Raw genomic sequence first — 13,056 nt, 5'->3', positions numbered from 1 at the left:
TTGCAAAATTACCATCTACTTGTTAGTACAGTTAGATTATAGTTAGCTGTGACGATGGTAGTTTCATAAATTCAAACTAAAGAGCTTAGTATTATGTAGATTAATATTGTAGGAATATTTGTGGAAAATTGGTGATAACTATAGCTATAAAATTTTTATAGTCGCCTCACTAGATTATTATGTACTTGCTGTAAATTTTGTAGCCCTAGAGTAGGATGATAAATAGAGTAGCCATTATCATTGCTTTATCATATATAGCGTAAATCAGCATTAGGAGTAAGAATACCTGTAGTTGCTATAATAATAATGAATGTCACACTTCAAACTTGTTATCATAGATAGCTTAGTACCGTGGTCGGTAGCACAAGCTTAGTAGTTAAATAGATGTACTTTTATTTTAAGAGTTGTTGTTATATTACTAAGCATTGCACCATCATTTCATGCATATAGATCATGAGCTGGTAGACTTCGTGTTTGTTGATGAACAGGAGTATGACAAAGTGATTGAGGAGTACGAGGAGGAGATCCTCATGCAGGAGGGAGCCCCGGAGCCTTTTGGTGCTGACCTTACTAACCCAACGCCTGCCCAAGGCAAGCCTCGGTGCATAACCCTTATTTTAAATAATTACTAAATATATATATATATGATGTGCATTTACGTTATAGGCATTTTATGAAAACCACATGTATAAATATATCTACCTATGAGTCCTACTAGTATAGGGCAAGTAGCCGCTATGCTCAGGATATCGGTAGCATGAGTAACCTGTCGTTACTCACAAGTAGGTGATAAATATGATCACTCTTGGTAAAATGTGATAAAGGTAAATGGTGATCAGATAGGGATATGGTTTGGGTATCGGTGGGTGTAGGAGGTTGTGTCCTACGGCCAACAGAGCATAGCTCGATTACACTTTTTCCCTGTCTATGTCAATTAAGGACCGGTCGTTGCATATGGCTCTAGGCAAGTTATAGATCTATTGTCTCGAGCACATACTTGGGTATGGGCGCAGGGAAGACTTATTGCTCTCTTGTCATGGATCCGGCTCTTTCTGGACCAACTGATTGAAGGCAAAGATGGTGGAGGTCCTTGCACCGCACTAAGTCCGGGACTTAGGAGTGGAGGCTTAGAGTCCAAGTTTAGACGGGGACCTGGACACCTAGGACAGGAGAGTGATAGGTTGGTCCTGCTTGTGCTTGGGGTACAAGCGAGGCGTGTGTCTTCGGGGCACCCAGCTGGGGGCTTTGATTCATGAATCGTCGACAGTTCTGGTATGGCTTGTCTACTGGTTTAGCACCGTAGTAAGAACTGAAAGTTGAAAAGAGAAGAAATGGAACTGATTGCTCAACTCTTGCTTGAAAGTAGAACATGTGCTTATATAGACTGGGTAGCTAATAACTTAATGCGGCTACTAATAATAACATAAGTAAGGACTCACTATTACTATTTCTTTCTGCCCAAAAGAAACCAGCAAACCATAAAGCTTATCATATTCCTTGGAGTCGGGAAATTATTCCCACTAGTCGGATAAGTCTTGCGAGTACAATATGTACTCAGGGTTTATTTACCCCTGTTGCAGGTGATGCATGTGAAGTACCTTTGTGTGGAGGATTCTTCTGGTGGGCTCAGATAGAATCCTCGTTCCTATTGCTAGATGTTTACTTAAATTCCGTTGTTTATCATTTCGCACTCTGATATTTGGTAATGTAATAATGTACTTTTTAAGAACTTTTGATGTATGAAAGGGACTTGTATTGTAACTCGTTCTCATTATTGGATCCTTGGGAAAATTGTGGATCTTTCGGGTTCTCCCTTGGGGTGGGCCCGATAGAAACCGCTCGCTGTAGCCTAGTTTTCGGGGTGCTTAGTGTCTGGTGGGAGACGAGCACCTCCATAAGCAATGCTATTTATGGCGGTTCTGCTATAGAGATGAAGTTGGAGTTGATGTGGATCAACTCGGCGATGGAACGGAAGGCGAGAAAGGTTCGAAACTCCAACGACGGAGTGTCCGCCCATAGAGTGCGGATAGTGCAACGATGCCACCGACACCCTATATAGAAAAGATAGGGTTTCACAGTGTGCACCGGACGCTGGTCACATAGTGACTGGACGCTTGGGGACCTAAGTTCGGTCAGTGGCAGCAGTGAAGGCACAGGCGTTGGTCTTTGACCGAACATTGGGTGGCTACGTCCAGTCCTACTGACATGGCAGCACAGAGAAGCAGAGAAATGACCGGACACTGATGCTGCATTCGATCGTGATCGACCAGACGCGTCCGGTCATGAATTTTCACCTTTGGAAGCTTACTGGAAGTGACCGGACGCTGGGGTCCTACATCCGATCAATTTGAGCAGCGCGCCCAGTCACAACTTAATGTACTGATGACCGTTGAGATTAGGCGATCAGCGTTTGAAGCAGGGGACACATGGCATGCATCGCGTGACCGTACACTGGGTCCTACATCCGGTCAATCTGACCGGAGCGTTCGGTCATCTTGAGTTTTGCCTAGTGAAGGGGTAACGGCTAGTTTAGCTCGTGGAGCTATAAATAGAAGTGGGTCTCGGCCATGGCTGTAGCAGAGCACCTCGAGGGACTTTATGTCCGGCTTGAGAGTGCTTGGGAGCCCTCCATCTCACATATGCTTGATAGTGATCATCCGATTGTGTGAGAGAGCGATTCCAGTGCGATTGCATCATGAGGTTGCATCGAGTGGCACTAGGTGATCGAGTTGCAAGCCGGTGGTGCTTGTTACCCTTGGAGGTTGCCACCTCCTAGACGGCTTGGTGGTGGTCTCCGTCGAAGCCCGCAAGAAGCTTAGTGCGGTGCTTCGGAGAAGAGCTTTGTGAGGGGCATTGTTCTCGCCCCGCAGGAGCCGTGAAGAGCAACTCTAGTAAAGCATGTCATTGAGCTACCCTCACTTTCAGGGTAGGTTCTTGCGGTGCCCGACGTGCGGGCTTGGTGGGTGATGCCAATTAGCCGCCGAACCACCAAGTGAGCGGTCGACACAATGGGGACTAGCGTGTTGGCAAGCACGTGAACCTCGGGAGAAAAATCACCGTGTCAACTTTATTCTTCCCTGTTGGTTTGCATCCTCGTTACACAAGCTTGTAATTACTTTCATATATATTGTGCTTGTGTAGTTGCTCTTGTAATTAGTTTGCTTGTATAGCTCACTAGTTACCTTCTTGCTTGTGTAGCATAGAAGTAGCTCCCTTGTGTGACTAATTTGGTTTGTGTAACCTTGTTAGTCACTTTGCTTAGTTTGTGTAGCTAAGTATTTGCTCTCTCTAATTTGGTATTGGTTACCTTGTTATTGAGCATTGCTAGTGAGCTTAGTTGGCTTTGTGCTTTTGCTTACTAGCATGTGTAGGAGCTCCCCGGTGGTTAAAGTACTAGTGGCATAGGTTTGTGTAACCTTGCTTCGAGAATTGATTAGGTGAGCTCTAGCTAGCCCGACACTTTGTTGCTTAATTAGGATCTTTGCAAGGTGCTAGAGAACATAGATAGAGGGGTGTAGTCTTGGCTAGACCGATAGTTTTAATTCCGCACTTGTTTCGGTTAGCCGAGGCGATTAAGTTTTAGAAACGACTATTCACCCACCCTCTAGTCACCATCTCGACCTTACATTAGTAGGCATGTAACTTGCCATGTGCCCCTTGTGTACGTAACTCGCCATGTGTCCCTCGTGTATGTAACTCGCAATGTGCTTGTGTGGCTGCTAGCTGGTCTCGCCTTACCGAGAACAAGTCAAACTCTTGTGTATATGTTGTTTCGTTGCAACGGGCATAGACCTAGGTTTCTTCGTCTTACTAGTGTTTTTACATAGCCAATTATACGTAGCGCTATCTATATCCATAGCAAGATCTAATATCAGGATCTTGACAGTGTTAATTGTTGAGAAGAACATGAACAAGGGGAAGAAACTATTAAATGATAATATTCCCAATGAATATCATGTATAAAGAGGTTCTAGCTCTATAGACAAGATAATATTGCCTGTTAATACTTTTTTCATGATAATCAAAAGTACCTTTATTAAACAGTACTGTTATTTATCGTGCGATCTGTGTGTTTTTAGTACAAAAGTTTTGTTGTCCCGTAGCAACGTAGGGGCACGCTACCTAGTCTTTGTGTTTTTAGTACAAAAGTTTTGTTGTCCCGTAGCAACGCAAGGGCACGCTACCTAGTCTTTTTCAAAACTTGTGATAGAGACATAAGACTAAAAGGGCCATGCTAAGCTATCCTGGATGGACCATAATTTGTCTGTGTGTATGAGTTGTAGGATTATCACTTAGTGTCTATTAGCCAGAAGCTTATTGATAAGTTTAGTAGAGAAATTTAAGAGGGAAATTGGCCTAAAATCTCCAATTATGTCAAGGACTGATCTTTTTAGGTTGTAAAGTAAGGTATGAGGCAATATAAAAACAAATATTCTATTCCCAAAAAGCATCACAGAGCTTGTAGAATTCCTCATTATAATCATCCAACATTTCTTGACTATATCACTATTTAAGCCATCAGATTCTAGAGATTTATTAGAAGGAAGGTTTTCCGTTATTCTTTCATTTCATTTTTGGTGAAAGGTAATTCTATCAATCAACATAATCTGATGAATTATAAGTGAGCTTTGTGGTTAAGCTATGTCTTGCATGCAATGCTTCACCTCCAAACCACTCTGCCTCAATGATCAAGAACTTGTGTAGTGCTTTCTAGAAAGAAAATTGACCCTGATATACCCTGAATGATAGAAATATGATGAAGAAGCATGTGGCCTGTGTGGGGAATAAAGTGGCACGAAAGAAGATAACTCAATCCAAAACTGATGGATAGAAGACAATCAACAAGACTACAAAGAAGTGATGGTCTTCTGAGGCCTTTGTCATCAGTTCTTATGGTCAACGTGTCTCTTATGTTTTTCTGTCAGATTTGAACTTGTCTGGCCTGACAGTTACTTTGTGATGTTGGTCCTACACCTTTCATGGATGTTGCTTCTTCGGTTGACTATCTTTTCATAATTATGTTATGCATGAAGTACTTACAACTTACTACCTTCTGTTTTTTATGACGCGGATAGCACGAAATAAATAAGAGATTGGAAGATAAAAATAATTGAACTCAATTATTAGAGACAAAATAATTGAGATCCAGTGTGACATAATTTGCTTCCAAGAAAAAAAAAGAGCATTTTGGTAATAAGCTATACACTGCATGGGTCAACTAGATTTAGAAATCACTATTCAAATGGTAAGCTGCTAGATGCTGTCAAAAAAAGATCATTTTGGTGGCATGACATTATGAAATTCTTGGACCAATTCAAAGGTATAGCTTCGGTCACAGTTTCATATGGATCCTAAATCAGTGTTTCCCCTGAGCTTTTCTCTTTTCTAAAGAATAGGAAGATAACTCTACTCAATGCCAAAGAGGCAGCTGCCACACAGAACTTATTCCATCTTACACCTCTCAGTCTAAGCCTATGGACAGTTTCTTATGGGTTGTTGTTGCCATGCAACTCAAAACATTTATTTTGTTTTGTGCACAAATTAAGAAAACATGAATTACTATGAGACAACATTTCTTTCGTCGTATGCACAACTCAAAACATAAGAAAATACAAGCTTACAGTCAAGTAGTTCACAGGAACGATGATTCTGTGTGCTTGTGCGCACGTAACAGCGTAACACACACACACATATGGTGAGTGTGCAACGCAAAGACCCACTGATGAATCAATGACAACTAGTCAATTAATTAACTGAAATTTTATATGACTGATTGATCGAAAGCCACTGGAACTCTGCTTCTCCTCTGTATACAAGCAGAACAAGTTACGTACTAACTTACTCGCTAGTAGTAAGTTACTCCTCTGTATACTCCATATTCTGCAGCTTATATATTTATATATTAGAACGACTAGTAGATTGTAGTAAAGGGATGGAAGAATGACTGTCCATTGGTCATGAAGCGGTGGTTGAGCTCACCGGGCCTGGCCGTCTTCTGCCACATCTGGTCCTGCAGCATCTCCTCGGTGAGGCCGAACACCCTGAGCTCGTCGGCGGTGTGGTGCACGAGGAGGCTGTACCTTCCGCCTTCGCCGGTCTGCATGACGAGCGCGCCGCCGTTGGCGAGGTTCTCGAGGCCCTCGAACTGGCGGACGGTCCAGTTGTACCAGCGCATGAGGAAGACGCGGAGGGTGAGGCCGTGGGAGACGAGGACGATGTTCATGTCGCCGGTGGTGGTGGTGCCCGGGGGGTGGAAGCGGCCGATGTCGATGTCGGCGAGCAGGGTCTCCCGGAAGCCGGTGATGCGGTCGTACACGTCCGCCGCCGACTCGCCGTTGGGGAAGCGGTAGAAGAAGCGGCCGTAGCGGAGGCGGATCTCCTTCTCCAACCGCATCTGCTCCCGGTCCTGGAAGTTGCCTGCCATTGCGGCCCATGGCAAGGGTTGGGCCGGATCCCCAGCCCAGGAGCATTCGTTAGTTAGGAATAGGATGTGTCGGGTAGGAATTCTGGGAGGCTGACGGGTGGACCAAGGTGGATAAGGCAAGCGTTATCCGCCGCCCGTCGTACCGAAGTCCTGCTCGCGGAGGCGGGGCTCCTCGCGAACGCCGACGATGCGGTGGGGCTCGAAGGCGTGTCCGATGCCGCGCAGCGTCTCCAGGGAGCGGCGGTAGGGAGAGACGTAGAAGTAGACCTTCCAGTCGTCGCCGTCCTGGGAGAAGAGGTCGCGCAGGCGGCGGCCGCAGTCGTCGGCGTCGCGCCAGCCCTGGGCGGTGAGTCCGATCCTGGGGTCCGGGACGCGCGTGTAGGCGGCCTCGTCCACGTTGCCCTCGCTCTGGCCGTGCCGCACCAGCACGATCCGCCGGGGCCTGGGCGGCGGCGCCGGCGCGGCGGGGGCGAGGTGCGGAGCTGGGGCGGCGGCCTGCTGCAGCCGCCGGCGCGGGACGCCCAGCGTGTCCTCGCAGCACCGGCACCGCAGCCGCCGCCGCGCGGCCGCCGGCGGTGCCACCACCAGCGCTGCCGCCGACGGCCGGCACTTGCTGGGCGCCGCCACCATCGACGACACGTATGTACGGCACCTGATGATTCTGGCTGCTGGCTAACCAACTGCAAGGCACTAGCTAACGGTTTCTGGTTATGGCTTTGCTTGCGGGAGGGCACTGGCGGCATGCGCCTCTGCGCACGTATCAGTGTCTGTGTGTTCAGCGCCACGTACGCCCACGCGCGCGGCGGGCTTGACTTTTGCAATGTGTGGCGAAGAGCTCACGAGTCATGAACACGCGGCCGCTAGCTTAGCTCTGCCTCTGTCGTGTCGTGTGTGCGTGCCTCGTGTACTCGCACTAGCAGAGCACTCCTGGACTGGGCGCTGGCGTGGCGTGGCGTGGCGTGACTTCGTCGCGACATGCCATCTTCGGCTGCCTGGCCACACGAACAGCACTCGGCATCTGATTGGTGGTTGCTCATCTCGCTGGACGGCTGGAGCCTGGACCGAGCGACTAGCGCCCGGACGTCCGCGCAGTGTGTCCCCGGGCGTTGATTTTATTTACGCCCCGCATGCGTATCCATCCTGTTGCAGCGTCCACGCGTCACACAACTGGTCTCGCACGCATAGCACGCCCTATCCACATCGATTCGAGATCGTTCACCCCGTCCTGCACACGCACACGCAACACACACACACCCCCCTGGCGCCCCCCCCCCCCCCCCCCCCCCCCCACCCCCACCCCCACCCCCCCCACTGGCGGCCCCCAGCTCACCGCGTCCCATCATTACCCAACGCCCGTGCCGTACCACTATCGCTCCCCACACCCCTTGACTCCCCGAACAACATAAAACACGTGGAACATGAAACACTTGAATACAACATCCATATAAAAACAGATGAAACAACTAGAACATACACTAAACATATGCAACATCAAATAAAACACACTTGCAACTTGCAATATGAAAACACTCGCTGCGATATAAGACTGAAAGAGGTGAGAGAAACTTAATGTGTGAAACATATGCAGCATCCAGATCGGAACGCTCGAAACATACATCTGGAACAGATGAAACATTTTAAACAACACCTCTGAAACACTTACAACATGTACAACATCTCAATCTACCCTTTTCAATAATCATATAAAATAATTACAACATATCACATACGTTTCTAACCTGCGCTTTCATCGCCACAAGGCGGCCACGACGTCGTCAGTGGCCATGATCTTTGGTGGGGAACGGCGGTGGCACCTCAGCAGTTTTCCCATTGGGCCATGGAGTTTTCCCCTTGGCCCATGTAAGTCCGAATGCGTCGACAGAAGTTGAGCGCGTTTGGCTTGGCGTAGAGTAGCTCCACAATACGGACGGGCCTTTTTTAGTCTGTATTGCGACTGGGCAGCAGCCTTTTTTAGTCTGTATTTCATTCATCCTAAGAATGCAGTTTTATATTTTAATAATCAAATCAAATTCTTTTAAATTTAATTAAGTTTATCAAAAATACTATCAACACTTATGTTTTAATAAATTTGTTATAAATTTTCAATAATTAAGCAAATGATACTTTTTCGGTATTCGTAAATGTTAGTACTTTGTTATATAGATCTAGTAAAATTTAGAATTATTTAGCTCATTGAGAATCAAGAACTTCTGTTTCTAGAATAATGAGAGTGTATACTTCTTTTTTACCCTCTACGAGCATTCTATACAGCTACGTAGTAGTAGTTAGATAGATAGATAGATGTCAGAATTATTATTATTTTTCTGAAAACATATACTACTTCTTTTCATCAAGGAAAAAAACTCTGAAACCAGGTATGGCAAGGCATGTACCAGGTTTTACTCTGCAGATACTTCATTTTTTGTTATAAACAGTGCCTTTTTTTCTATCTTTTCTGCAGTCTGCAAACGATGCGTCTTCACAAAGATAACATAAATGGTTTTGCAGTGGATCTCCAAGTCAAACCCAGGTTGTTTGAAGCTGCATAGTTATTACACGACATACAAATTCATCCAGGTAAGGTAGGATCCCTATTGGCTATCTCTATCCACTCCAACAATAAGCATGTCGTATTTAGCTTATAAGCCATGGCTTATTAGCCAACCAACAGTATTTTTCTCTCACATCAAACCAGCCACAAACCAGCCAACGGTACTTTCAGCCATTGCCTCCAGACCAGTCAAAGCAATCAGGGTATGTATATGTATCATCTCCGCTCACCCACGGAGGAGAGAAAACAAAAAAAAAGAAGAAAATAAGATGAGCAGACCACATCTCTTGCCAAATTGCTCTACCTACGTGTATATATAATAATAAGTACTACTCTTTCTATTTAATTTTGCCCTAATAACCTAGTTAAACTTCTCTATCACCATCTTTCCTCACTTTCTTTGGCTTTGTTTAGCCTTTTCCAAGAGCAGAGGAGAACAGAGCACCCCTTTGACACGGAGCCCCCTGTAGTTACTCAAAATCACAACAAACCAGAGAGACGCACATTCAAGCCGTCGAGTGAAGAAGGCGGAGGGTTATTTTTTGCACAAAGGCCCAGCAGGAACGGGGTAATTCGGATCACTACGATGGCGGCAGCGGCAGGAGCAGCGGCGGGAGGAGCGGCGTCCGGCAGAGTGGGCAGGTGCGGTGGCCGTGCGCGGCCCAGCGGTCGAGGCAGGCGCGGTGGAAGACGTGGCGGCAGCCCCGGGCGCGGCGCACCTCGGCGGCGGCGTGGAAGTCGCCCAGGCAGACGCAGCACCCCTCGGGGAGCGGCCGCGGCGCCGTCTCCCCTCCGCTTTCGCTGCCCCCGGAGGAAGAGGAAGAGGAGGAGCCGCCGCACGACAGCGAGTCGAAGCGCACCGCCGGGGAGTGCTCCTCCAGGCGCTCGGCGGCGGTGGCGGCGCAGGGGTGGCGCGGGTGGTGGTCGGCGTCGGATGCCGCCGCCCAGCTGGCATCGGTGTCGGCGTCGGCGGCGCCCGCGAGGCGGAGAAGCCAGGAGGAGAGGCGGCGCAGGTGGCCGAGGAGGAAGAGGAGGTACAGCACCAGCTTGGGCATCTCCGAGTACCCCACCGGGAAGCCCATCAGAATCGGGACAGTCCAATGGAGGAACCAGCTGAGCTGAGCTTCTTGGCTGCACTGCACACTATCAGTTGGTTTTGGATGGAGGAAGGAGATGATGGTGGCGTCTGACTGCACCGAGTATGGCGGCCTGGCGGGGCTTTAAAAAAGGAAGCAGGGAAGGAGACGAGCAGAGCAGAGCAGAGCAGGCAGCAGTGAAGGTGAAGGGGAGGGCAGACGTAGGAACAAGCAGCGAGCAAACAGCTCATTAAAGTGATGGGAGGCGCAGGACGGTGACAGAGATCTACTAGTATATATATACATATACATTGTCTTTGTACATACACCACGTCGGCAGTGCATACAGTACAGTACTATATATGGTAGTATAAAACAGGACATATTATATTCGTTTTTGTTATAAACAGGACCATATCTATAGCTGTGTCCTTCAACTTGTCACGTACACGCATTTCCATCTTACTATGAAATTACACTCCAAACGCTCTAAAGTTAATGATTATATTACATCAGATCTAGCATTTGCATTAGAGCAAGCATAATAGCTAGCGGTAAGCCAACTAAATACTGAGGTGGAAAAGAAAAAAAAAAGGAAAAGCGGATTGTAAGCTTACCATCAGCTCGGGCACGGGAACCATACGAGAGAGACAAGTGCACCATATATTAATAGTAAAGAGCTAACTACTATATAAACGGACTAAGAGAAGACTGCAACTACACAAAAACCTTACATCCAGCTGTATTACTGCTCTGAAACCGCTCGCGTGGCACGGTAATTGTACGACGACATGCCTCGATATGTGGGGGTCAATCAGTATATTTTGTTAGCGGTCTTCGAACTTGTCCAGCATTTTTATTTAGGTTCGGTATTCTCAAAATATATTTTTATCACCCTAAACATACTGATTGTACCATATTAGGTCTAAAGTCTTCGGAACTTGTGTTAAACCGCTTTGTGTGGTACACTAATCGTACAACGATGTGGCTCTCATATTTTGTGCCGGTTGTTCGACACCATATCTCTCTAGCCTTCTCCTGCCCTTCTCTCTCTAGCCTCCTTCGTTTCACTGGGTGCGTGTTTAGTTGGTGAATTTTGAGAATTTGACGATCATAGCATTTTCGTTTTTATTTGACAATTAGTGTTCAATCATGGACTAATTAGACTCAAAACGTTCGTCTCGCAATTTTCAACCAAATTGTGTAATTAATTTTTTTTATCTACATTTAATATTTCATGCATATATCGTAAGATTCGATGTAATAGCTACTATAGCACTTTTTAAAAAAATTTTGGAAACTAAACAAGCACTAAACTAGCCAGGCATACTTTGAAGTGACGGCGGATCTGGAACGAGCGACGATAATGAGCCCATCACCACTGGTACAGGCATAGTACCTTAGTTGTGCCGACCGGGGAGCCTTCCAGCAAATAAAAGTGAGAATGAGACTGACACATCTACCTCACACGTTAGCGACAAATTAAAGTCATCATATAGTTAGCATGTTATTACATAAATAGTTTAGTATATAGGTGAATCCTAAACTATAATAGAATGTTCGTGCTCTCTCTCCATTGGGTGGTCCTTCTTTTCGCTCATTCCTTCTTTGGCTCTGTTCGACTGGTTTATAAGCCGCTTGTGCTGATTTGTACGGCTAATTTGTTGGGAGAAAAAAATATTATACCATAAGCCGACTTATAATAACAGCCGAACAGAGCCTTTATCTATGTACGACATCTCTATCGAGGCTAGAGGAGGCGGGTTATAAGGCTATGAGTTTGTAAGTTAGGATCTAGAACGCCCTTTGCCAAATGCAAACCAGATGCATAATAGCAGAGCATCTACATCCTAAACATGGAGCTAGCTTTGAGCTTTCAGACGCTTTTTCCACCGTTCCTACGGTCCTACCACACTCAATAGTGGTGCACTGGCTCTAAGAACTCTATGCACTCATCTTCACCTCTCATCTCAGTTGATTGAGACATGTTCATCACCACCTTTAGGTATGAGAGGTACTTCCAAAGTTCATAAACCTAGATGATAATATCCCTCAACACATAAGAGCAGTATGTATGTGTGTGTTTTATTGTATATGTATTCATTCATTCGTGATCTTGGAGTCACTACTATTATAATCTGATACCCCAAGCTAGTTATGCACAGCAGTCCTCGGATCTTTCAAAGGATATTGCAAGTATGACACAACCTTGTGCCGTATCAAGAACGATGTAGTTGAAATCATAGAAAATCCTAGATAACGACGTTGAAGCAACCACGACAAGAGATTAGGATTTTGGCAAAGTCGACGACCGTAAATTCTATAAGCACAACTTCAAAAGATTACAAGTGATTGTGTCACTAGTAGAGAAATGACCTTTCATCCGCTTCGATTTTGGGCTTTAGTCTCGGTATTTTTTGCGTCCGAGAGTAAAGGAAGAATTAGTCCCGGTTGGAGCTACCAACAGGGACTAAAGGCCCCTGTCCTGGCACGCTTTCGCAGCAGGCCACCTTTAGTCCCGGTTGGTGTTACCAACCCGGACTAAAGGTCCTTCAACCTTTAGTTCCGGTTGGTAATACCAACCGGGACTAAAGGGTGACCTTTTAGTCCCGGTTGGTGTCAACAACCCAGATTAAAGGTCTCCCACCCGGGTCTAAAGGTACCCCACAGGTCAATTCAAAAGGAGAGTGTCCAGGACCCTGTCACATGTGGTGTACAACTGAATTGGTAAGGAGTTTATGCGTGAGGAAAGAGGTCCTAGGTTCGAATCTCACACATCGCAAGAGAGGTCTCCTACAATTTCGTTTATTTTTCTCCTAAGGATGGACCTTTAGTCCCGGTTATGTCACCCGGGACTAAAGGCCATGACCTTTAGTCTCGGATTCGTAGTCCCGGTTGGAAAACCGAGACTAAAGCCAGTTCTCAACCGGGACTACAACCCATTTCTCTACTAGTGTGTAGCTCTCAAACCCTACTTGACCCTCTAGGACCCACTGATTCTTGCC

At 46.4% G+C, this 13,056-nt stretch overlaps 2 protein-coding genes across 3 annotated transcripts; both read right to left on the bottom strand.

Annotated features, from left to right (window-relative positions):
* Positions 1 to 5,628: 5,628 nt before the first annotated feature.
* Positions 5,629 to 7,343, bottom strand: LOC136520904 (phosphoglycerate mutase-like protein AT74H). 2 transcript variants are annotated; one of them, XM_066514584.1, is made up of 3 exons: positions 6,568 to 7,343; positions 5,980 to 6,417; positions 5,629 to 5,880 (listed from the first exon to the last, which is right to left on the bottom strand). In XM_066514584.1, the coding sequence occupies exons 1-3, from the start codon at positions 7,052 to 7,054 to the stop codon at positions 5,846 to 5,848; spliced, it is 960 nt and encodes a 319-aa protein (XP_066370681.1). In that variant the 5' UTR covers positions 7,055 to 7,343; the 3' UTR covers positions 5,629 to 5,845. The 2 variants fall into 2 exon arrangements, with proteins under 2 accessions (XP_066370681.1, XP_066370680.1); XM_066514583.1 differs by having other exon boundaries at positions 5,629 to 6,417; positions 6,568 to 7,339.
* Positions 7,344 to 9,057: 1,714 nt separating this feature from the next.
* On the bottom strand, positions 9,058 to 10,236 carry LOC136522348 (brassinosteroid-responsive RING protein 1-like). Its single transcript, XM_066516178.1, has one exon. It carries the CDS (start codon positions 10,055 to 10,057, stop codon positions 9,557 to 9,559), a length of 501 nt encoding a protein of 166 aa, XP_066372275.1. The 5' UTR covers positions 10,058 to 10,236; the 3' UTR covers positions 9,058 to 9,556.
* Between the last annotated feature and the right edge of the window lie 2,820 nt (positions 10,237 to 13,056).

This window comes from Miscanthus floridulus, chromosome 18, assembly GCF_019320115.1.
Source record: "Miscanthus floridulus cultivar M001 chromosome 18, ASM1932011v1, whole genome shotgun sequence".
NCBI lineage: Eukaryota > Viridiplantae > Streptophyta > Magnoliopsida > Poales > Poaceae > Miscanthus > Miscanthus floridulus.
Note: the sequence above shows the minus strand (reverse complement) of the source record. Positions and strands in the feature narration are given on the sequence as shown.